At 41.1% G+C, this 26,501-nt stretch overlaps 1 protein-coding gene across 1 annotated transcript in view; it reads left to right on the plus strand.

Moving 5' to 3' along the window:
• The first annotated feature begins 11,536 nt into the window (after positions 1-11,536).
• The window catches only part of LOC128738234 (autophagy-related protein 13 homolog), a 123,584-nt gene continuing 108,619 nt past the window's right edge, over positions 11,537-26,501 (plus strand). Inside the window, exon 1 of the mRNA XM_053833223.1 lies at positions 11,537-11,877. Within this exon, the coding sequence (XP_053689198.1) occupies positions 11,728-11,877 (150 nt within the window). The 5' untranslated portion in view covers positions 11,537-11,727. The remainder of the gene's footprint in view (positions 11,878-26,501) is intronic.

Here is a 26,501-nt window from a genome sequence, read left to right on the forward strand (position 1 = left end):
CCCGATGGGAGCAAATCCAACTTCTGAAAACCATGGATCCCAGCGCCGACTCAAACTACCTTCAGAAATGATCAGCGAAATAACTATTTCTACCGACCAAACACGGTTACTGGACAGATAAATTTCGTCCAACAAATCCCCGTTTCCTTGTCTCTTCCTTGGCAATCATAGAATATTCACAATCAAGGACGTACTGGGTTAACACAATCTGATTTCAGACCGGTATTTCCTACCATCACGCTGGGAAATCAAGGGAGAGTCCAACCAGCCTCTGCTATTCGTTTACCTGAGTTCAAATCGCGTCAGATGGCAACGACGGGTCATCGAACGTTATCAGTACTGCAGGGGAAAAATGATTTTCTTTTCACTGATTTGAATCCATCTGCAGCCGATGTCTGTGTTAATTGTCGCTCACCTAACCACCAGGTGGAACAATACCGAACACTTAAAGGCCCGGGTTGCTTCGTGTGTGGCTTAAAAGAATTTGATTTCCACAACTTTCCTTACTTTCGAAAAAACTAGAAAACTAAGAACGAAAATCGCCGGTCATCAGAGAAATCTGACTAAAATATCCACAAGTTCATTCAGAGGCACTAGAGTGGAGTCTATTGGATTCGATAATGTATTCTAATCAATCGCCTCAAAGATTAGAAATTATTTTTCCGGACCGCAACGATAATCGACCATATGTATGGGTCTAAGTATACAATTTTAAAATAAAACAGTTGCTAGATTCTGATAGCAATTGCACTCTTATGAGCTAGAGCCTATTTCAACACTTAGATCACTATAACATTAAACCACTTCAGGATAGATTAGAGCTAAGATCTGCCGATGGCAACATTCGGAAAAAATTAGTGAAATATCAACCATTCGTTGGCGCCCTATACAAATTTACATCTGTTTCAAACCACCCAGGTGATTATAAATTCGAATGAAAGTTGATAGTTCTCTCTGAAAAAGGAGGATTAAACTCGTACTAATTCCGCTACAAATCAATCCGCTAGAATTTCGAAAAACGCTAGCTAGAATTAGGTGACGAAACTATTGGTAGAATTCACTGCCAAAACGTACAGGTGAAGAACCTGGAAGGGTGGCCCATAGCCCACCCCAGCTGATATGTTACCCTTCGTAGTATTATGTTGAAAACATTGTTACGCTAAATTTTGAACTTACTTCACTTCAGGTCGTCGAATATAAAATATCAACTCCGATGATAGAGCGACTTGGAAGAAATGATAAGAATGGGGTTATAAATTATCGGATCTATCTCCTGCATCTGCCAGCGGGGAAGAAATAGAATGCCGAAATTATGCCTGTCCCGCCCGTTAGACCGTTGCCACCACCGGAATTCTCCGTGAAATAGTCTGCCCATTTGTCGACTATGTTTGCTAACTAAATTTGAGTAATTAAAAGCAGAGCAATTAATGATATTATTGAGGAAAATAATTTGCACGAGTCACTTAGCTTGAAGAGCAAGAATCTGATTGACAGAAATAATTGACAGCTGTCGAATCATTGCCCGAAATAACCGGTTCGCATTTCGACTTTATGTTCGAAATTCGAGGGGCACGAAAAAAATTATACTCACCGTTGGAAACCAGGGTTCAAATCGGTTGAAGTAAAATAATTTCTATTAAATTTAATGTCTTGAATTGATGGGTGGCCTAGATCACTCAAGAAGAATACTTTCGCTGGAGACCAGAGTCTTGCGACGATGAAGGTCAGTACAGGGACTTCCAGTATCAGAAAGTAACCCTCAAAATAGCGCGGAGTTGTTGAATCGACGTTGATGCCTTATGACCCCGAAAGCAGTTTCTGGAGTGACTAGATCAACTTTATCAATCAAGCAAATAAACAAGGCGGAAAATAAAAGCCTTGCCAGAAATGGAGATACTTTTAGTGACAGAAACCATGTATTGTCACTAAAGTTAGGATAAAAGGAATATTAGGAATAACGAAAGTATGAACAGGAATGAATGAAAGATAGGGGGAATGAATGAATTGGGAGGACATGTCCATTGAATGAAATGTATGAAAGAATTAGAATAAATGAAGAAATAGATGAATATAGGTTTCCTTAGCGTAATGCAAAGGAGTAAAATTAAACGAATATGGGAGTAAAATAGAATATTTTCCCATTAGAGATAAAGAAGGAAGAATGGTAAGAAGATAGATTTTGCGATAATAGGTAGAGATTAAATATTAATCCACGCGAAGGCAGGACAATTCACGGATTCGAGATGAGTTATGAAGTGAGCAACAGGTGGTAGTAATTATAAATGATCCAGTCGTGTCACGTCAGCGAATCAAACTGAAGTATTCTTGTAAAAATAATACAGACATAGACGAAAAATTATTTGCATAATTTTTCTATCCCGGCCTGGGGAAGATTGTTACCGATCACTTTCAAATAGATCGGTACAATGAAGGAGTTTTTCAGTTTAGCGTTTAGTTCTTAAGTTGTAAATTATTGTTTTTTTGTATCATCGGCTCTAAATCATTGTTGTTAGTTTATTAAATGTTTTGCAATTATAATATTTGTCATTTTTTGTTTAACATAGCTTTAAGGAAGTACTAACAAATAAAAACCGTTTGATCCAGACACAACCCTGAGAGCTTTCAACCGGTTCGACTATCTGAAACGCAAAGAAAGTTTGATAGCGAACCCACTGTATCCGGTTAGAGGAGTGAGAAGGGAGATAGTCGACGAGAGGGAGATAGAGGATGAAGGAAGGTGGAGGATGGATAGGCCGAAAAGGGGATCAGTCGAGCTCGAACCAGATGGACGATAGCAGCGAGTACGTCAATCCTGCAGTAAAAGATCCAACGATACGTTCTAGCAGAAAGTTTTACCGGTTACGCCGATAGGTAGCCCCGCAATAGGCTGTGTTGTCCTGCGAAAAATTGGCCAGTAGCTGCAGCTGTGAGTAGTGGTGAGTGGCGAACAAATACGGCGTGAGAAGACGAAGTCGACGGTCGTAGTATCGGAAGCCACGAAGGCAGCTAGCAGGCAGTGTTTGTTTCCCATTCTGGGCTGAGGAGGATTCCCGACGCTGGACGTCTGTGTTTCAAATGGTCGGAGACGCAAGATCTATATTTGTGACCATCGTTCGGGCCTGTCATCGCTTCTAGGCCCCGCAATTCGACCGTAGTGCGGTCGTGGTACGTACCCTCTCTCCCTATCGTCATCCTGCATGTCACCGGTGGGCCCCAACGCGTCGTGATCGGTACCGCAACGAGAATGTAGAAACTCCGGAATAAAAATTAGTTAAAATGGAATTCTAGATTTTAAGTTAAAAGAGCCGATCCTTTTTTCCTCTGAATACTCTTTCGTTGTTCCGCTTTGCTTGATTGAGACGGTAAGTAGTCGAATGTGCTGAGTCCCCCGAACACGCTACGACCCTGAGTAGATAGAGTGAGCTAGCAGGGCAGTGTGAGCTTTCTCATACTTACAGTTTCATGCATATTTTAGCTGACTCCCGATTGTTGGATGGTTCGGCCTGATGGAGTTGTTTACGGTGAGTGAAGTCGGTAGACAACAGAGTGAATTTGAATGATGCCAAGAATCCGAAGCGACCCGATGGAGACGGACGGTCTGCTGTTTTATTCCCACTAATTGCCAATGTGCTGTTTCGCACTGGAGTTTACACATAACCTACAACAGTTAGGTAAGTGTTTGGGAGGTAAAATTGCGTCCACACTTTCGATTGCAGTGTCAGGTATAATTTCTGTCTGAATTTAACTGCCTACAAAGGCTCGTCCTAGGCAGCCTGCGGAATGATAGAAACCTTACTTGTTGTATCTAGCATTTTCATTAGGTGTTCTAGATCTATTCGTCAATTATTTATTTATCCAACAATCATTTTACCTTTCTCTGGTTAGGATATTTATGTTTTATGTTTAAACTTAAATTCGATTATTTATAGATATTTCCGTAGATTTAGACACAATAATAATATTCAACCCGCTGTCTGTTTTTTTTTTTTGCTGATTGATTGGTATGCAATAATTTTATAAATATTCTTGGTTCTGTTATTCAGTTTTTCTGTCGCAAACGAAAAAATAATAAAACCACACCTCTTTATTATGCATTATATTACAATCTTCCGCATAACTACAATGGGTTGTGTTAGAAAATTAATACATAGAGTATATACTGAGTCAACTATGTTAGAGCAATGTATTACAAGAATTACAGCTAGTACGGAGTCAATTATTGATACGAATACCGTATATTCGTATACAATTGCTTTGTACAGCATGAAATATTGTACGAGAGAAAGTATCAAATTGCATGCAATGCAGAGGATAAAACATCATAATTGTATGCAATTTAGCGGTAAGCGGTTTGTACCTTCTCTAGTCACTGAATTCAACACGCTTATGTTATTCTATCAAGTACTTACTTACTTTACTTTACTTTACTTTACTTTACTTTACTTTACTTTACTTTACTTTACTTTACTTTACTTTACTTTACTTTACTTTACTTTACTTTACTTTACTTTACTTTACTTTACTTTACTTTACTTTACTTTACTTTACTTTACTTTACTTTACTTTACTTTACTTTACTTTACTTTACTTTACTTTACTTTACTTTACTTTACTTTACTTTACTTTACTTTACTTTACTTTACTTTACTTTACTTTACTTTACTTTACTTTACTTTACTTTACTTTACTTTACTTTACTTTACTTTACTTTACTTTAGTGGCAACGGTCCGTTACCGATCCTGCGCCGAACGTATTATAGTCCTCCAGTACCGTCGGTCCAGGGCTGCCGTTCTCGAATCCCCACGAACACCAGCTGAACACCACGTGCATCGTCTTCGACAGCACACACCCACCGAGTACGGGGTCTGCCTCGGAGTCTACGGCCTCTTCCTGGTTCTCTGCTGAAAATAGTTTTGGCTACTCTTTCATCGGGCATTCTGGCCACGTGTCCAACCCACCGCAGCCTGCCACATTGCATTACCTTCACTATATCAGCATATTTGTATACTTGGTACAGCTCGTGATTCATGCGTCTGCGCCACACTCCATTTTCCATTTTGCCACCAAGTATAGATCGCAGAATTTTACGCTCAAAAACCCCAAGCACTCGCCGATCAGCTTCCTTTAGCGTCCATGATTCGTGTCCGTAAAGGGCCACCGGGAGGATTAGTGTTCTGTAGAGCGCCACCCATGTAACCAATAAGCATTTCCAATGCAATTTAAATGCAAGCCAATAAGCATTTAAGTTGCCTTAAATGCTACTTAAATGCTATTTTGGCCAAATATGCGGCTACTTTACTGCTAGCCCTCTTATAGTGCTGACAATGCTTATTTGCAGCTAGTTACCGACAAGAAGAATTTAAATAGAATTGGGTATTTTAGCGGTATTTAAATTCTCACATATTATGATAATATATGATGTCACTGTAAAGTCACATGAAGACTTTTTCAAATTTGACGAGTGAAAGTAATAAAAAAAGCATTTTTTTCATTTAAAAAATTTTTTTAGGATAAGACGATAGCTTATAAGTAAACCATTTTTCTTCTCAGCTCGCCTTAGACAACACAGTGGATAGATAAACTATGGTCATCAGCCGATACAGGTTTTATATGGGAGCTGTCAAAAGCTCGGTTAAAATGAAAAGCTCTATCAGAAAGATAGAAGAGAGGAAGAGAACTTCTGACATCTTTTCAATCAATCGGTTTGGTTGATATCTGTCAAACAGCAAATCATTCTAATTTCGATTTTTATTAATTTTTTCATCAAATATTTACTTAATTGAAATAAAAAAAGAACTGTTAGATTCAGAAAACGACGGGCTATCAAATGAGGCAAAAAAAGCAACTTTTTTGGGAAAATTAAAATACCCAATTGTGAATGCCAACTTATAACAGTTATGCAGTCAAAATGCTGATAAACAGCAACCTGCAGTATAAAACGCCAGGGATGCTAATAAACGATTGATTTACTGCTTCTACTAATGCTTATTGGTTACTGTTGATGTCCAAAACAACTCCGGGATCAATCAAGGCGTTTTTCGCGATATCCGTAAATAAACTTTTGAGAAATCATTTCCGAAAGATAACACGTTTTATTACTTTTTGCATTTGACAGATAATAATGTACTGCTTAAGATTTACGTTACAGAATAATGCAAGTTGGGTGACTTGCGCAAATTACGTCATGTGACATTTAAATGTTTCAACACCTCCTCTCAAGTCAACCAACCCTAATTCTTCTCTATGTTTAATGAATAAAGTTTTTCCAAGTGGTTTTGTAAGTGTATCTGCTACCTGAGATTGGGATGAAATGCGTTCTAGCTTTAGAATTTTTTCTTTAACCTTTTCACGTAAAAAGTGATAACGAACATCGTAGTGTTTAGAGCGACGAGTTTCAGGATTCTCAGAGATACTAATACATCCAGAATTATCCTCAAATATTGTCACCGGCAGCTTGACTGGCAAGTTCAAGTCATTCATTACCTTTAACAGCCATAACACTTCTTTAGCAGCATCACAAGCTGCTACATATTCAGCTTCGCAACTAGAGAGAGCTACTATAGCTTGCTTCCGACTACACCACTGTATAGTGTTTCCATACAACTTGACCACGAACCCAGTAGTTGATTTCCGGTCTATCAGATCATTGGCCCAGTCGGCGTCAACATAACAGCTAAGCACAGGAGCTCTGTCATGATTACCATATACAAGTCCAACGTTTGTAGTCCCACTCAAATATCGTAAGATTCTTTTTAGGCACTGCCAGTGCTGTTGTGTTGGATTCTCCTGAAAGCGAGCTAGATACGTCAACGCGAAACAAATGTCCGGTCGAGTACCAGACATAAGATACATTAAACTTCCTATTAGTTCACGGTACGGTACATTAATGTTATCTTCTTTCTTACCAGGCTGTAGTTTCAGGTTCTGTTCCATTGGGGTCGTAACAGGATTACATCCAACCATTCCAAACTTTATCAACAAACGTTCAGTATAAGCTGCTTGGTCAATTTGTAATACATTTTTTCCAGGATTCACACGAATTCGAAGTCCCATGAAGCTTCTCGGTTCTCCGAGGTCAGTCATACGGAATTCTCTCGCAAGGCTATCACGAACATGTTCCATCACCACCATGCTGCTAGCGCACAATAACATATCGTCCACATAGATTACCAGATAAACAACATGATTTCCGACAATTCTGTAGTACAAACAAACATCTGCAGTCGATTGCTGGAAACCTTGGCCGATGATAAAAATATGAAAACGATCATTCCAACATTTGGGACTCTGTTTCAAACCGTACAAAGAGCGACACAATTTCAAAATTCGTCCTGATTTCAGCGTCATTCCATCTGGAGGGTGCATATATACGTCCTCCTTTAACACACCGTTCAGAAAAGCAGTTTGAACATCGAGATGCCGGAATACAAAACCTCTTTCGATGCCAAGAGCCAGTACAAATCGTATGGTGGGAAGTCTAGCTACTGGTGCATAAGATTCTACGAAATCTACTCCACGTTTCTGTAAAAAACCACGTGCCACCAGGCGTGCCTTAAATTGCTCCTGCTTCCCATCATCTGTCGCCTTACGCTTAAACACCCATTTGGAACTAATGACTTTCACATTTCCCGGATCCATCACAATCCTCCACGTCTTGTTCCGCTCTAGTGCTGCCATCTCAGAATTAACAGCATTAAGCCACTGAGCTTCATCATCTCTTCCATAAATATCCTGATACGATTCTGGTGCATCCGACATGAAACATTCTAGATCCATCGCGACATTCGCAGAAAGTTCATATTCTCCGGTTCTCATCCAAGCGGGCTGTCTATGACTTCGTTCCGCATTTTGTCTGACTTCTAACAGGTCTCCTTCTGGTTGCTCAGTGTCTTCTGGGAAATCACCGCATATATTATCCGATACACCTCCAACCGACAGGAATTCCTCCGCTTCATCATAATCATCACTTGCCTCAATATTATTTAACTCTACTATAATATTCGACGGTGCCTCACAAGTATTTGCTTTCTTCAGAATTCCGGTTTTCAATTCATTGAATTTGACGCTACGTGAACAAATAATCCTCTGTTTTATTGTATCCCACACTCTCCAACAATTCACCCCATAACCAAGGAATACACATTCTACTGCACGGTCGTCCAACTTCTTTCTATTGATTCTTGGTATTGTCGCAAACCAAGCCGAACCAAGCTTCGTATGGTGTCTTTTCAAGTATGGCACTAGTCGGGCTCCGATTAGTAAGATAAACAGCAGTATTTAGTGCCTCACCCCACAGTCTTTTGTCCAGTTCAGCATCGATTAACATTGCACGAGTCTTTTCACACAGCGTACGGTTTATCCTCTCGGCAACACCGTTAAGTTCAGGGGTATAAGGCGGTATAAACTCCAAAGAAATTCCCATGGCTGTACAAAATTCTTTCATCTCTCTACTGCAATATTCACCTCCGTTGTCACACCGAAGTCGCCTCATCCTGGATCCAAAGTTTGTTGTAGCCATTGCATGGAATTCTTTTAGCTTCAAGAAAGTTTCACTTTTCGTCTTCATTAAGTACACGACAACCATGTGTGTCCAGTCATCCGTGAAAGTGATAAAATACTTATACCCGTCATAGGTAGTGGGTGTAATCGGACCACATACGTCACTGTGCACCAACTCAAGTGGCTTTGTAGCCCTGGTTCGTGTACCGCCAATGTGCGCTCTTGGTTGTTTCGAACGTGCACAACTTTCACAAAAAGGTAAGTTTATTGATAGTGCATCAGTAATTCCAGACACCATATCTTTTCTAACCAACGAATAAACATCCCTCCAAGGCGTCGGTGCCATACCGCATTGATGTCCACATTTACTACAGCAGTTTTAGCAGACGATTGCTTCTGCGTTTCAACCTTGAGCCAGTAGATCCCATTCTTTACAGCTGCCCGTGCAAAAATTTCTCCATTTCTTGAAATACTTGCACCTTGCTTGTCGAAAATAACGGTATTACCACGTTCAACCAGCTTTCGTACTGACAGCAAATTGTCTTTACATTCTGGCACATAAATCACGTCGTGTAAAGTCACTTTAACCTCCTCTCCATCCGCTATGGTATATCCTGATATGTATCCACCCATAGTGCCGCACATTCTCACACCATCCATGGCGATGGCAATTTGAAACGGTGACTTTAACTTTGTAACGCCCGAAAGCAAAGCAACGTCATTAACAAGATGTTCGGAACAGCCTGAATCGAGAATAAACCAAACTTCACTCATTTCAGTGGAGAAATAGTTTTGCGCTGTCATAGCAAAAGCTTTTTCATCACTCCTTACTACAGTCGCTTGTCCATCGGAATCATTGTACAGTTTTTTAGGATAAGCCGCTTGTAAATGTTGCTCGGATCCACAAATATAACATCTTCGCTTTTGTTTAGGTTTTACTGGTACTTGCCGTCGCACTTGAGTATTCATCGCCGATGTTACTGACTCAAGCGGTACCTCCTCTGACGACCTACCATTTAGCCGCAGCTCTTCTTCCAACAAAAGTGATTTTGCCTTTGTCAAGGTCAAGGCATCTTCGTCCATGGTTTGCATAGCAGTTATCACTGGTCGATATTCCTCCGGCATCAGCATCAACAGTCTTACTACCTTATCTATTTCGTCAGACTGTTTCCCAATATCGCGAAGCTCCCGGACGTTTTTATCGTAGCGCGTGAAGAACGATTGCAGACTTTCGGTTTCACGAAGTTTGAGGTTAATTAGTTCCTTTTCCAGCAGCAAACGTTTTGCAATGCTCGATCGATTAAAGGTGCTCTTCAAAATATTCCACACATCCAAGGCTGTGACACAGTCGCGGGTCATATCCAGAAGATCGTCGTGAATGCAGCGTATGATTAGGCCTTTCGCTTTCTTATCATCCCGCTTCCAAACATCGTCCGGTTCCGCCGGCTGTTCCTCCTTCACGTGCTCAAATAAACCTTTCTCGTCGAGAACAATTTCTACCCGGTAGCTCCACTCAGCGTAACCGGTACCACCAAACTGTCTGATTCCGAATTTTTCGGTGTTTTCTTCTGCCATTATCGTGCGGGTCCCATAACCTGTTGATGTCCAAAACAACTCCGGGATCAATCAAGGCGTTTTTCGCGATATCCGTAAATAAACTTTTGAGAAATCATTTCCGAAAGATAACACGTTTTATTACTTTTTGCATTTGACAGATAATAATGTACTGCTTAAGATTTACGTTACAGAATAATGCAAGTTGGGTTTTTCGCGATATCCGTAAATAAACTTTTGAGAAATCATTTCCGAAAGATAACACGTTTTATTACTTTTTGCATTTGACAGATAATAATGTACTGCTTAAGATTTACGTTACAGAATAATGCAAGTTGGGTGACTTGCGCAAATTACGTCATGTGACATTTAAATGTTTCAACAGTTACCTGGGCAGTTTTGTGCGAATTTGCAAACTACGGGACTTCAGCTGGCTACGTAATCCGTAGAAAGCCCGATTCGCGGCTGCAACTCGCCGTTTCACTTCGCGGCTTACATAGTTGTCACATGTCACGAGTGTACCAAGGTATATAAATTCCCAGGTAACCAATAAGCATTTCCAATGCAATTTAAAAGCAAGCCAATAAGCATTTAAGTTGCCTTAAATACTATTTTGGCAAAATATGCGGCTACTTTACTGCTAGCCCTCTTATAGTGCTGACAATGCTTATTTGCAGCTAGTTACCAACAAGAAGAATTTAAATAGAATTTTGGATGCCAATTTGCAACAGTTATGCAGTCAAAAAGCTGATAAACAACAACCTGCAGTATAAAACGCCAGGGATGCTAATAAACGACTGATTTACTGCTTATTTTAATGCTTATTGGTTACCTGGGCGCGCTAGAACTGCTGCCAAAATGTTGTAAACAAACATGTTGTACAGGTAACTGGGTGGCCAAAAGTAACTAAAACTTTATGATTTCTGTGTAATTTCTTCCAATAATATCAAAATCGACCCAGCAACCATGAAAGAGCATTTCATTTTTGAGCAGCGCGGTGGATAACTTTCAATGAATCTCACAATATTTACTTTCGATTTAAGCTGAACAATAAGGCTGTTTACGACGACAGTTTATGGTTTATATTCGAGCAGTGCAGTTTGTTGTTGTTTACATTGTTATGAAGAAGAAGAAGGAAACACTTCTGGTACCCGCTCACACTTACACGGAATCGCGTAAGCAATTTGCAGAGAATTTGTGACATCAAAACCAAATATATTTCTGTCTCTCTTTTACTAGTACATGTTGTCGTTACCAGAGTAAGTGTCAAGATCATAAACAAATAAAAAACATATGGTATTAAACGTCACGTAAAATACTCTATTCTCGAAAATAAATTTTACTTGTTTTGTGTCATTTTTCCACGAGCGTGTATTACCCAACTTATCGTTTTACCTCTTTTACCGCTTGTACCTGACATCTTCCTGTCAAACTGTCAGCTCTATTTTCGTTTTATGATCGTTTTCTGCTGTAATGGTTTGAATAATGGTAAAAGTTTTCGCTGTTCTCGTTTGTTGCACGTGAAAATTTATGAAAAAGTGCCGAAATTCGCAATCGTAAGTGTTCGCATTATGTCCCAATCGTAGGTGTAATTGCAGTGCGATTTGTGTGTGAAATTTTCGAAACACCCGTGCCGTGTCCAACAGAGAAAGAGTGCAAATAATCGAGAAAAAATGGCTTGCCAAACCGACGTGCTGGACAAGAGCAGCCTGGAGAAGTTTGTCAAAATATTGGCAATGAAATCGGCTCAGATCATAGTGCAGGCAAGGCTGGGAGAGAAAATCCGTACCGACTGGAACCCGAAGGCAAACGGAAATGATTGGGTAAGTGCGGCAGAACTTTTTTTTCTTTTTTGGTTGCTGATTTGCTATTGATTGGCGCATCGTAAATTTTTTAAACTTCCTCCATTGAAGGCCGTTTCCTTAGAAAGAAGAAGCGAGCCGATTATTTGGACTGCTGACTGGGGGAACCGATGCAGAATGAAAGGCAGTCGATTTTCTGAGCATGTGTTGACTTCTTAGATTGACAACACTACCTTGCGGTTTCCTTAGCGGAGACACAAAGCCTGATAAAGGGGAGAGAGACTGACTGGTAGATTTTCGATGATAAAGTTGGAACAAAGAAAACACAAAAACATTTCAACCTTTTTATATTTTTATTTAGTCCTAATTGTAGATTTAACTATTTATACTTACTTGCAATTTTATTGTCTACTACCACAGATTAACTTGTACCTAAATCAAAGATAGGATTTGACAGAATCAATTTATTAAACACAGTTTAATAGTAGTGAATTACTACAAGCCAAAGCATTTTTGATTTAATACGCAAGTTTCACAAACACGTCGCTTTACCTTACTCGTTATGACGAGTTCCGTTAAATATTCATCAGCATCCAGACCAGACTAAACAAACGCAAATTGGACTCGTCCAATTTTGCGGAAAACCATTCCCACCCATAGCATATTTGAACCGTGAATGTGTCAGTCGTGTTTAAGTCCAGGAAGTTGATGCCCCTCTGCTGCAGCGGTTGTTGCACTGCATTTATAAACGCCACTGTAATCCACGCTGTCTAGAATTAATCTGCGTTGGAATTTGCCTTGTCTACGTTGGAGTTGAATGGAATATGGACGATGACCCGCACCGATGTCCCATCGAGTGAACTTTGATTCGGTCAAACGTTTGCTTGTTCCTATTATACTGGTAGTAAAATCATCAAATACTGTGTACTGGGCCTAATTTCGTAAGTGCCTGTGCCCTGAAAATTACACTAATGACGTCAGCCGCCCTAGTCTGAACCAAACTGCTGCTAAAGCCAGCGGTTGTTGGTCATATTCGTGCTGGTCTAATTTAGATCGGCCTACAAATCATCCTCTTTCTTCGGCTCCCGTTGTTGCTTGCATTTGCATCCCCTTTTTGGCCGATGACAATCTCCACAACCGGTGGAGGGAGTTCATCTGCACTGCTGCGGTTGCTATCGTTATATTTACCGATGACTCTGCTAGAGAGTGACTTCGCTCCGCAGTAGCTCGCGGGGACAGGAATTCAACCTCGTTTCACGTGATTCGCTGTCAGGCGATGTTTGTGTAGAGTAAAAGATTAGAACGATCATTGTTTATAAGACGATGTAAGCTCCGGGAGCGGATGAATCATGCCCGGTGCCAGGGCAGTGACACGTGAGCCTTTCGTTGGGTGTGAGATGAGCTGGTAATTTTGAATCAAATGCTTTCAATCTTGCTATAAAGATAAATGCTGAAATAAATCGTTTGATTGAAATTTATTGTACTGAGCTTAGGTAACCTTATCGCTACTCAAAATGTTCTGCAGCTGCCCACATCTCTTGAAAGGAGCAGGTATTATTTTAAATATTACCTGTTCCAAACTGAAAGCATACGAAGCAGCGTTATGCTGCTTTATCCACGTTTTTCTTTGGATGAGAGAAATGAACATGAGGAATGAAGCATTACGTGACTAACTTAATCTAGGAAAATAATGGATATAAATGGTATCAGGCAGGAATGACGAAAATTTCCCTCGAAAACTAAAACGTACATTCGGTCTGGTGATTTAACAACGATGTATATTTTGTGTAGAAAACATGCTACCCAATATTTACCGACAATATTGTCTACAATTTTCTCAAAGATTGCATAAAATTTTTACAGCCCGTCACTTAAAATCTGGAAAAAAAAACTCGGCAGTGATCTGGTCAGCACCATTAATATTAGGTATTGATAAATATGAGACCTGTGTTTCCTGCCCGATGAGGAAATATTGGTTCATTAGAGATTGGAAGAAGATGGGCAAGTCAGTAAGGAGTCTGTAAAGAAAAGGGCACGAAACGAAGACTCTAGTTTTTGGAACTTTACCGTTTGTAATAAACTATTCCCTTCCCCAATCAATTCTACATTCCCACTGCAACACTTAGAGCATAGAATTATTTGCATTCATAATATTACATATTGAAAAAGAAATTAAAACCATTCATCTGAGTTGAATATAAATTTAAGCATGTCATCCGATCATACCCTTTATGATCAAAATGTATAATCACAGTATTTATGATGCCTTGAATCCGATTTTTACTGCTCATTAGTATGATCTTCAATACGTTCAGCGCTGACTTGTGCTTTAATTCGCTATATCCTTCGCCTTGGAAATAGACAATGCATTTCAATCGTTATTAGGAACGCTGCCAAGTTTTACGAGTCAACGACTCCTCCCTTGCAATGACTGTAGCAGATGCTTTAGTCTCTCGCATCAATTGTCCAGAAATCTTCAGATTGATCAACATAAATGCTTCCTTCAGAGGGACGGTATGAACGGTTTAACGTTACCTGTTTGGCGCACTAATTCTATTGCTGACAGCGCAACTATCGGTCTGTCATAATTTGTCACAAAATATCTGCCGATTTTGATCTCTATCTGTCTGCAAGAAATCACAAGTCTGCTGATGAATTGATTAAGTGAAGTGAAGGAGACCTGCTGACCCTAACCCTTGCTGAGTTTGGCGACGAACAGCCATGAACCGAGCTGAATGGAGATGACTTCTGTGATACATTCTTTATTGCCATTTGAGTAGTAGAATGTTTGAATGCCAGTGAAAGAATGTTAACCTCTCATAAAGTTATCTGCATTTTACCATGCTAGTTTTTTTAACTGTTTGGTCTTGCATAAGAATACAATCGGATAAGTGTCGATCAATTTACTTTGTTATGTAAGCTTTTGAATCATTTTGTTCAAGTCGCATGCAATCTCAGTAAATCCAAACAGTACTAGATCGCTGAGCACTCCCTCTCTCATCGTTTTTGATGAACATTTTGTTATGAAATCTGTTTTGAACTAATCTGATTATCGATATTGAATTCTGGACGACCGTATCGCTCATTTTTGAGGTCAAAATTTGGCGAATAAATGCCATGATGTCATGATACTTAAAAATCCTGCTACAGGAAATCTGGAGATGTGGTTGCCAAGCTTTCCTGACTCCTCAAGCAGTCGTTGGGTTCGAGGACCGGATTTCTTGTTGGGATCTGAAACACAGTGACCGAGCGTCAGTGAGGATTAAGGTACGACCGTGAAAGAAACTCGTGCCAGTATCCTTCATCATGCAGTTACCGATTCATCGATGAGGTAGGTTCAATGCAAGCTTATCCGGATGAATTTCAGATGCTCCGCGGCAGCAACCCGAACGCATCCCTATGAAACGAAAGTCTCCCAAAAGCAGTCCATTGTATAACATTCCTCGTCTTCGCTCTGACTTCAACCGAGTGTCAAAAGACTGTCAACGTTGTAAGATTCGACATACAAGTCCAAGACCTCCTGCGAAGAGAAATCCCCGCCTGGTCGATTATAGCAGCGTTTCAGCGACCGTTTTTGTATACCGGAGTCGACCGTTTCGGGTCAAAGTCGGATTATTTTCCAGATGTACCGAGAAAAGATGGTTTCACCTTCATGGATAACCAAAGCAGTGCACAGCGAACTCGCTCAATCGTTGACAATGGATTTGTGCATCTTAGTGCAACGCTAAATACAATCTGTCAAAAAGACTCAACGATTTCGACTCCCCGCGGCTGCCTTCCGACGAAGTCCTGCGCTCCATGCTAATGGAGATTGAAATGATACTGAACTCGCCACCGCTCACTGATAATTCGCTAGATAACGACACTGAACCTCTCTCCTAACACCACCTTACATCGGGGGAATAAGCCGTCGATCAGTTTCGACGATAGACTTGCTGTACTAAAGCGATTGGCTCATGGCGACGGCTCAGCTGTACGCGTACATTTTTCGGGAGAAGTGACTGAACGAATATCTTTCTACTTTGACCCGGAAGACGAAGTTGTTTCATCCCGTAAAGCCCATCGAGAATGGCGGCATCGTGCTGATTGTGGACTGCAATCTTCCAAGGAAGTCCTAGTTACGAGGTCGTGCGGTTGAAGTCATCTAAAGTCGGACAGGTTCGCCGTGTAATCGTGCCGATAGCGAAAGGACTTCTAAAGAGACCTACGCCAACGGTTGCGGTGTTAGACGTCTGTGCAACTGCTGTGACGTTTGACGGGCGACAGATCGTCGTTGTCGTCGTTAGCAGCATAGAGCCGGGGTGGCTCATGCTGTTTCAAGCAGTCGTCTCAACTCGATCTTGGACCACCAGTCGCCAATTTCCCAGTCATCTCAGGAGTCGCAAATCACTTTCGACCTGATCGAGTCATGTTGCACGTTGAGCTCTTCTATTCCTGGTGCCGGCGGGTTTTTGAAGACAACTGTTTTCGTCGCTAAATCGTCCCGTATCCTGAGGACTCCGCTTTCAGTCTGGTGTAGATTACCTTCATCGTCGCAAAGTTTCTAGCTATGATATCAAAGTCATCTGCAAAGCCTAGGAGTTGGCTACTCTTGGTAAAAATCGTGCCTCTCGTTTCGATGCTTGCTTATCGGATCACTCTCCCAAGAGCGATGTTGAATAGCATGCAGGATAAGCTGTCAGATTATAGCAACGCTCGTCGCGTCTCGAGAAACTCGAGGGTATCCCCGAGATGTTTACGAAATACATCACCTGACCCATTGTTGTAGCTCTCATGATTATTTGCCATAGCGGGTCTCATTCGACTGTATCGTATGCTGCTTTGAAATAAATTAAGATGTGATACGTGAGCGCGTAATACTTCCGACTTTTCTGTAAGATCTGTTGGATGGTAAAAATTGGGTCCGCAGAGACGCTAGGTTCCATGAAGCCTGCCTGATAATACCTTACCAATCCTTGTGTTATCGGTGACAGCCGGCGTAACAGGTTCTGAGAGAGTACCAGCGAAATGACGCGATAGTTGTAGCAGTCAACCTCTTTGTAAATCTTCATAAAAACCCAATGTAGAGTCATGGCCAGTGTTTCTCGGCTACGTTTATAAAACCTCAGCGGCTTTCTTGGTCTTCAGTAACCCAATTTCTCGTTTGGCCTCTTGGAGAACAGGTGCTGGGACACTAGCATCATGATTTTTCATGGGTTGGTTGGCTTCCGTTTCGCAAACTTCGAAAAATTCGCCATTGATATGTTCGCCGAAGAACTGCTTCCACGTATTGATCACCTCGGCTCGTTTGTGATCAAAATCCCTTCCTTTTCGCTAAACATGTCAGGTTGCGGTGTGTAGTCCTTACAAGATTGGTTAACGCTATTCTAATTCTTTGCGATCTTTGTCCTCTATTTGGTGCTTTGGCGCAACGATGTTTTGGGAAGCATGTTAAATGAAAATCGAGAATAATTAACACCATATGTTTTGTTTAAATTTTGACTTATGTTCAGGATGGATTTTGTTCCACCAACTCTTCAACTCTGTCGCATACCGAGTCATCTTTCCACTCTTCTTCACCTGCTGTTTACCAATTGCTCAATATTTCTTCATTGAGCGAAATCGGAGACAGTTGTGTGGATTGATGTTCTTTTCGAAGATATTCACGCCGTTGTTTCGATACCACTGTAGTACCTAATGGCTGTAAAATCATTTTCAGGCACGTCTTTTGGCAACTAAATCCTGCTGCAATATCCTGTTCAGTTGCTTACTGCCCCGAAAAGATCGAAATTCTTTTCGCAGTCGAATCCCTTCGACGGTGCTTTGGCTGGCGTCGAATTCCTTGGTGATATCATCATAATCCGATAGCCCTGGGTTAGCCGTAATCGTTCTCTACGCCTTCAGATGCAGATTGCGATCCTATGTTCCGCTGCGATGCTTCCCAGTAAACCATTTGGTTTGTATATCTCGATTGCAACTGAGAAATATGACATCATATCCGAACGAAAAAGTTATATTTCACGCCAGATAAGAACGTATAAGTACCAAGGTGGAGACAATATACGTGCCAAAGTGTTGACGATTATTCGTGATTGTATCCTGCAATTTATACAGCGGTTTTTATAAAACGTAACTTAATACTCCTGAATCTACGAGTAAGATATAACTTAATATTGCAGTCATCTATACTGCTTTATAATTCACAGTCATGAGTTGTATATGAGGACACGCACGACTATGAAACAATTTATTGTTCACTTTGTTTTGACATACTCCAATCATTATACAATTCCAATGTAAAATTGACATTGACATTGCGATTTAATGTGAACTTTCTATTACGATGTTGTGTTATTTGGGTTGCTATGTCTCTGTCGAACGCTAGTATGCTGCTCAAGGAACTGTTTGAGAACGTTGCACACGCTAACATTAACCGAGTTCAACGACTTCGTGGTTTTTTAACCTGACCACGTCGGATTTTCGAACTGCATGTCCAAAATTAATTTTCGGTTCACGTTTCCATCAAGTATAACTTCTTTCAAACCAAATTAATAGTGGCTAACTTTTCAGCACTGAAAGGGGAAACAAACTGCTGTCAAAACATTCCGGATCCGACCACTAGGATCGCTGCAGTAAAATAAACCGTGCGTTTAGACATTGAATGCCTCGAGCTTTGGAAATATTTTCTACAACTAAATTATCAACTTTAATTGAGAAAATAATTTCGACTTTTCTATAATTTAATCTTTTTTCATGCTAATAAAAGAACAAAAAAACTATTTCGCCGAATAAACATTTAATTTTTTTGGTGAGAATCTATCCAGAAACAATTGTCAAATCATCGATGACGACCACTAATATTTGCACAAACGACCCGTTTGTGGATTGAGACCAGTTCAGAGCTTCACAGTCGCTGTCCTTCGGGTCGGCAGAATAAAAGGATGAATTCTGGTTTATCTGCTGTCAATGGTCTTCTGCTATGGCTTTCACCTGTCACCAGGAGAGATGCTCTGAATCGATAGCCTGAATTCAGTTGCCGAGGGTACACCACCATTAGCTTCTAGATTTGCATCTTTTGCTTTCCCTATGGATTCCAGTTGAGTGTCTTCTTGCACTTACAGATTTCGTTTGCTCCTTTCCTTAAAATATGTCAGAGCCACCTTTACCTATGCTTCCGTATCTCCGTTTATATCTGACGCTGGAGATATCGACGATGGAGTTTCGAATTGGGAATTGAAATGTGAGGCCACCAAGCAATAAATACTGTATTGCAGGCCAGGTTAACGAAGACCTGCAGTTCACTGATGCAGTCTTCACTGATGGTACTACGTCCCGCATGCAACATAACGGATTTTCTGCTTAAATTGAGAATTCCTGTTAGAGGCGGTAAGATGATCTTATTCGAGTGCTGAACATTCTGAAGACCCAAAAAATCAGCCCTAGCCATCCTGATTCGTGTCACTATATCAGTCTTGGTACCACCGCCTGGGATTGTCTGGCTACTAAGACACTGAAAAACTTCCACCTTCTCAACATGTTGTCTCGCTAGTGTTCCAACACTTAATTTTAATTCCCGCATCCTAAAAAAAATTACGAAAATCGATTATTTTTCGATCGTCCAGAGTAGGGTAACAGGTTCCTGCTTTCGTGGTTTAGTCGGTCGAATACCTTTTCAAAAGCAACAAACGCCAGAAGAAAAGAGCCCTGGATTTCGATGATTTTTGCCGATACAATACGGGGCGTCGCACAGTGGGACGGTTTCAAAAATAGTGAGACATAAGTAATAGCATCGAAACCTTAAGACATAGCATAATAGTTGCTTCAGAAAAGTTTCTTCATTCAAAAATCGGTTTATAGTGGTGAAAAAATATTTGGATATTAGGGTGTCTCTAATCAGATACAAAAAATATTTTCTCTATTTTAAGTCAGAAATGATTGCTACCTACAGAAAAGTTGTAGCTAAGCTGTTTTCGAGAAACTTTGTTGAATACTGAAGATTTCTGTCTCTTACATTAAAGAAGTTATAGAGCCAAACTATTAGGAACACCCTTAAAAACAGTTTTTTCAATCTAGCTCTTTAATAACGCTTCGTGTGCTTTTCAAATATTCTAAGAAATTATTAATCAAATTTTTGTCATATTTTGTCAAATCATATTTTTGTCGAAGACAGTAGAGCTCTATCTTTTTCCCTTTAGAAGCTGTCAGTGGTTTTTTAATTTTTACATGTAATCTTTAAGGGGATGTAACTCGGGGGAGAGCAGTTATGAGCAGCTAATCTCACTTATTTTTTGTGAATCAATTTATGCTTTACCCCATCATGTACAACTTAGGGCGGAACACTGTGGATCATCGGTGTAAAGTTACCATGAGGTCAACCGTTTTTAAAGCTAAAAACTGTGGAAACCAAAATGAAAGCGAAAGATACGTTATCAAACGCGCCTTCAATATCTAAAAAAGTTCCTAAGCAAAATTCCTTTTGTGAAAAAGCAACCTTTTTGGTTGTAGACTGACTACTTTGATAACCATGTTGTGCTGAATGAAGAGGAACTTCTACCTAGCTTGTTTCGCGGATGTGGTGGTCAACAATCCGCTCAAGTTATTTAAGCAAGAAAGACGTTAGACTGATTGGTCTAAAACTTTTTGCTTGCTCATATGTCGCGCGTCCACCTTTAGGAACAAACTTAAAGGTTATTTCACGGCTTTGATTTGGGATGTACCCAATAGCAAAACTACACACAAACATCCTTTTCAGAATGTGTTTGAAGTACTTGAATCCTTTCTGCAGTAGAAGAGGGTATATTCCATCTGTTCCATGAGATTTGTATGGAGAGAAGCCCCCTAAAACGATTTCTGGATCGTTTCGAACTTCAGCTTCCACACAGCTTGGAAAGTGGCTATAAAAGAGACATTCCAGGATTTCATTGTCATTCGAACAGTATTCGCCGTACGAACTTCGAATGTTATTACCCTAATAATCTTTCGATTTGGACAATATTTTATTAAGTCGACTTGCTTCGCCGAAACTGGAAACCTGTGCCAGCTCGTGCGTGCTGAAGATCGTAGAGCCTGTGCATAGGCTTTCCGGGTCTGCTTGAAAGGCTCCACGCCATCCCTACGACGTCTATTCCAGGCTCTCCTGCATCGTTTCTTTAGTTCCGTGAGATGAGAGTTCCACCATGGTGTTCCTCTAGTCGTTTCAATGGTTTTTAGCGGACAAGCTACTTCAAAACCTTCGTAGTTAAAGAGGTTGTGATATCTACAGCCACATCCAAGTCGATCGATGACTCAATCGTCGGTTCGAATCCATGAAATTTCGTCGCCAGTTCCTCCTCAAAGAGTTCCCAGTCAGAAAATATCGGATTGCGAAATGTTGCAGCGTTCAAGGAGACACCCAAATGATCAAAATATATAAAGCAATGATCAGATAGGTGCTGTAGTTGGTTCTTCTGTGTGGTATACGTAGAAATGAATTGTTCCGTGTTAAGCGAGGCGGAGCTGAAATGTCGTTTCTCTCAAGTATCCAAGAGCAGTCGATCCGAGACGTCAAAACATCTGATATAAAAACAGCTTTGATTACGTCCCGACGTCTTTGCAGAGAGTCCAGGTTGATTAGTCTGCAACGCGTTTCGTAGCTTGGTAGTCTGATCGGGTCGTTCCATGGTGGCCGTCGAAGCATAAAGCGAATGAACCTCCGCTGTACTGCTTCGATTCGGGTGACGCCATTTTGATAATACGGGCTCCATACGGGTGCGCAGTATTCAAGATTAGAACGAACTAACGCACAGTAGAGTGATTTCAAGCAGTATGTATCATTGAAGCTTTTGGCGATACGCATGATGAATCCCAAATTCCTGCAGGCCTTGTCGACAACGTAGGAAACGTGTTGTTTGAAGGTCAGTTTGGAGTCGAGTAGTACACCGAGATCTTTGACGCGATCTACACGTCGTAAAGATATGCTTGATAGTCAGTATTCGAAGATTATCGGATTCAGCTTCCTAGAGGACGTAATCACTTCACATTTATCGGGGTTCAATGTTAGACGATTGTTTTTACACCATTCGGCAAATATCGACAGCTGGTCCTGGAGTGCGAGAGTATCAGACGAGTCATTTACTTTTGCGAACAATTTTAAATCGTCGGCAAATGCAAGCCGAGGACCTTTGAGCGTTATATTGACGTCGTTAAAATAGATAAAGAAAACCAAAGGACCAAGATGGCTACCTTGCGGAATTCCAGAGAAGGCGGTGAAAGCCTGCGAAATGGAGCCGTCGATAGATACATTAACGAGACGATTCGACAGATACGATTTAAACCACTGGAGCAGCGGCCCTCTAAAGCCGAGTTTATCCAGTTTAGCGATAGCGATTTGATGATTCAGCTTATCAAAGGCAGCAGAGAGGTCCGTGTAGATGACGTCTGTCTGAGAACGGTCGTCGAAGCAGTCCATTGTGTGGGAAGTGAGTGTTAGTAGATTGGTGGTCGTTGAGCGCTTGGGCATGAACCCGTGTTGTTCATCGGCCAAATACTGCTGGACGAACGAGGAAATTGGTGCGATCACGACGAGCTCGAAGAGTTTTGATAATGCACATAAGGCGAAGATTCCTCTGTAATTGTCCACGTTTCTTTTATTACCCTTCTTATGAACTGGAAACATATAAGCGGATTTCCAGGCAGAAGGAAATACTCCTAAGCTAATCGATAAGCTAAACAGACGACGGATTGGGGCTACCAAGGCTTCAATACAGTTCTTCAAAAACATTGAAGGTATGCCGTCCGGTCCACCGGAGGAAGAGCTTTTTAGCTTCAGAGCGGCCAGCCTAATCATAGCATCGTCAATAGTCAGGTTATTGAGAGAGTCGCCGAGACTGGAAACGCTTTCTAGTGCAGTCGATACTTCTGTGTCAGACAGCCTTTCGTTAACAAAGACACTGGAGAATTTCCGTGCGAATAGTTGACAAACCATATCCATATCAGTATCAGTGTCGTTTCCAAAGAACATTGCTGACGGAAGATCGTTGTCTTTTCGTTGAGAATTCACATATTTCCAGAATGACTTAGGGCTACGTTTCAATCTGCGCTGGACGTTTTTTAAGTATTTACGGAAGCAGTGGCGACTGAACTTTTTGTAACGTCTGTTGAGCGCAAAGTTCTTTGGATAAGGTCGAAATCGGCGCGATTAAAATCGTAGTACACGGGCAGTGGCATATTAGACATCCTGGACGGTATATGTTGACGAATCGAAATTAGTAATGGTGGATGATGGAGGGCGTCCTTGACGAGAGGAACCGGTGCCAACACACATTCTGGAGCAAGACTGCGAATGCTGGAGAAGCAAAGATCCAAACAGCGTCCGTTTTCGTTGACGATTTTATTGATTTGTTGCAAAGTAGCTGTGCTATAGCAGTCGAGCAATTCATTGGTGATCGGGGGAAGTGTTGAAGAACTGGAGTCGACGAACAGATATCCGTTGCCGCGTTCACACCAATTTATACATCGAAGATTGAAATCACCCAATACGAGCATGTCGTCAGAAGCGGAAGCTGCCGAGGAAATCTCGGAAACCGAAGCCATTTGAGCCTTAAGAAGAACGGCATCTCTTATCCGGTCTGGTGGGAAATAGACAGCGCACAGGTATAAACAGCGATCGGTTAATTTTATAGTGACCCAAACTTGCTCGACAGGTAACCAAGCGTTGTGTTGCAGGACAGAGGCCTTGAGGCCTAGTTGAGGAGTTGTGGTTTTATCCGCTCTGGCTCGTGCCCGCTCAATGCTGGTTTTTGACGTGACGCGGACGTGATCCGGTAACATCGAGGCCGCGTAAAGATCTGAGTTCAACAGGGATCCGGCTCCTTAATTAGTTCCAGTATTTTGAGTTTCATTCGGTTAGCTTCTCTTGGTAATCGAGCTAACTTAAGTTATCTTAGTAATTGCTTTGCTAGGCAAGAGTCTGTGGAAAAAACTATGGCTACATTCTATAGGTCTTAAATTATGAGGCTCTTTTGTAAAGTAATTTGTTTTATATGTAATATTTTACGACAATCATTACCTCTCTCTTTTCCTGTATTATCAGCTCTGCTCGTATTAACAAAAATTAAACAGTCAATAGAAAGGATGAAAAGGTAAAATTTTCCGGTATGCTTAAACTTTTCATTCGACGACAATAACGATATTTTTCGTTTAACTAATGGAGACTTTTTTTCAGGAAAAAAATAAATAGAAAGTAACGTCCGGAAGCGGGTAATGTAAAAAGTTTTTCGCTTTATTGCAATAAAACTGGCAAACCCTAAACATCCTACCGGTCGGAGGTGTGAGTCGAGTCGATTGAAATGTTGAAGATGAAAAGCAAATATTTTTATTCACAACTAAGGTGGAGAAAGAATGGGGGAATTACACGATCATTTATTAGCCTGCTTTGATGAGCGGTATAGAAACGACTGAGTTATTTCTATTGTTATTTGCATTGTGTTCCACCACCGTCCGTCGTGCTGATGGTGGAATGGTACGACGTGTAAGGTAGGCCATAAATCACTCGACAAAGCAGCGAAGTCGTGCGTGGGCATTGTTATTCAGCAATCCACTCGAGAAATCCATTTTCATACCTTTTCACTTCAGTGCAGCCCAACCGAATCGCGAGAAAATTCTCAAAATAAATCAATACCTTAAAATGTAGCGAAATAAAATGTAAACAACATAGGACTGAGCCGAGTGACAGCGCCTCTATCTTGGACTTGGGATGGTCAGGCATTGAAGTACACAACCCACATCGTCAACACAAACGAGATAAGTTTTCAAAACCACTCTCCCTATCCCAAGGCAAAGCAGTAGTACGTCGTCGTCTACGTGTTGGGCATCATGTTCACAAACAACCAGCCCGGCCAACCCTTGACGCTTGGATGCTCGCTGTCAGAATTCGAAAACATAATCACAAACGACCACGTGTATCTTCTACGGTCACGTCAGTGCGGCGCAGCGAGGAGAGAGAACCGAATCGAGAAGTTGCTCGGAATTCGGAGGATTCTAGAAAATGATCAGCGCATGACTGTGACATTGCGTACAACAAAAACAACCGTACACACACCAAGGTGCTGTAGGGCAACAGTAGACCTGTCATCGCAAAAGTACACGTGGTTCGGCAGTTTATCGCGTTTCAGACTAACTACCTGGTAATTAGCACTTTAGATCCCAAAGCGGCTTTTAACTGACGCCAGGCAGTCGGTGACGGTGCCGTCACACTGAGAAAATTCTGCTCGGACACATGAAAACATCGATATTTTTAATCATGACTATTAAACAAGTTTCAAATTGGACTCATCAACAAACAACACAAGATCTTAGCCAAAACAATATTCTTAGAAGATGTTTACGGATGGTTCATTCATACTGGATTTTTGTTTTGATGGGTAAACCCATTCAATAATAAGAATTTCCTGTTTTTTTTTGGTGATGTGCGTAAAACTTTACCCTCCTATCCAATCAATGGTAGGGCAAGCCCATGGCTTGCAGCATAAACAAAGAGCGACAGAGACGCAACATAAATGTTGTTTATTGTTCTCGCACCAAATCACCCTTCGGAATCTGTGCGTTACCTAAACCAGTCCGTGTACAATAACAACCGTTTCTCTCTACCGTGGAGGTAAACCCCCGAGCCGACGCATCATCAATGACTAACAGCAACTATGTAATGTTGAAAAAGTTTCTATTCTTCTATTTCAAATCCTACGCGTCCGGATCAATGGTGTCTACGTGCGGACGGGCAAGTATGCTCATTCACAATCAGCAGAAGCAGGCTTCTAGATTTAATCCGACCATGAAAACCTTCTCGCTGCTTGTGATAAATGGTCACCCATGAGATTGTTTTCGAACCGAAAACGTGACTGAAATCATTCAGCTTTATTTTTTTCCAACTCCACACGTTGAAATAGAGCAAAAATGTGATTTCGGTGTTTCGATTTAAATCGAAAACAACATATTGCAGCACAGCATCACATCGAGCGCGCCACCACGAAAGAAATCATCGAATGGTTGCTGCTCTACTTTTCTTCGATATCCCACCCATCATCAGCCGATAAATTCCGTCTTTATTTCACAGCTTCAGCGGATGTGCATTGTAATGCTTCAAATACAGCCGAACTGGTGTGCTGCATCTTCGTTGTCGTGACGTGAATTGCATTCTTTGCTTGCCGTCGTACAGCCAGCATAGTACAGCAGAAAAGATTCCGTGGCAGCATAAAATAATAAAAAGGTGTGTCTGGTTTGAACACACCAACACCGAGCCGTACCTATGTAAGTAGACACTATTATGATGCACCACCATAGGGAATAAATATCCAACGAGGGCCACGATAACGTTGGTACCTAATTCTGTTGCTGTGTGCGAACGAGATGCAGTATCTATAACTATTGTAGTACACATGCATGTATGCGATGGGTTGATTGGAATTTGCTCATCAAATCGTCGGCAGCATGCCATTTTGCTCCAACGGTAAGTGAAGAATAAAATCGAGACCCTGACGATATGGCATAAAACTGATGCTATTAGCTAGAAGTTTAACGATAGACCTGATTCACGAAGGTTTTATGGTTTGCATTGAATGCCTAGGTGTTGGGAAGATCGCATTTAAATTCATTTATCAGATAGTGTGTGGAATGTTCAAACATACATTAAG

The sequence above is a fragment of the Sabethes cyaneus genome, chromosome 2 (genome assembly GCF_943734655.1).
Source record: "Sabethes cyaneus chromosome 2, idSabCyanKW18_F2, whole genome shotgun sequence".
NCBI classification, from domain to species: domain Eukaryota; kingdom Metazoa; phylum Arthropoda; class Insecta; order Diptera; family Culicidae; genus Sabethes; species Sabethes cyaneus.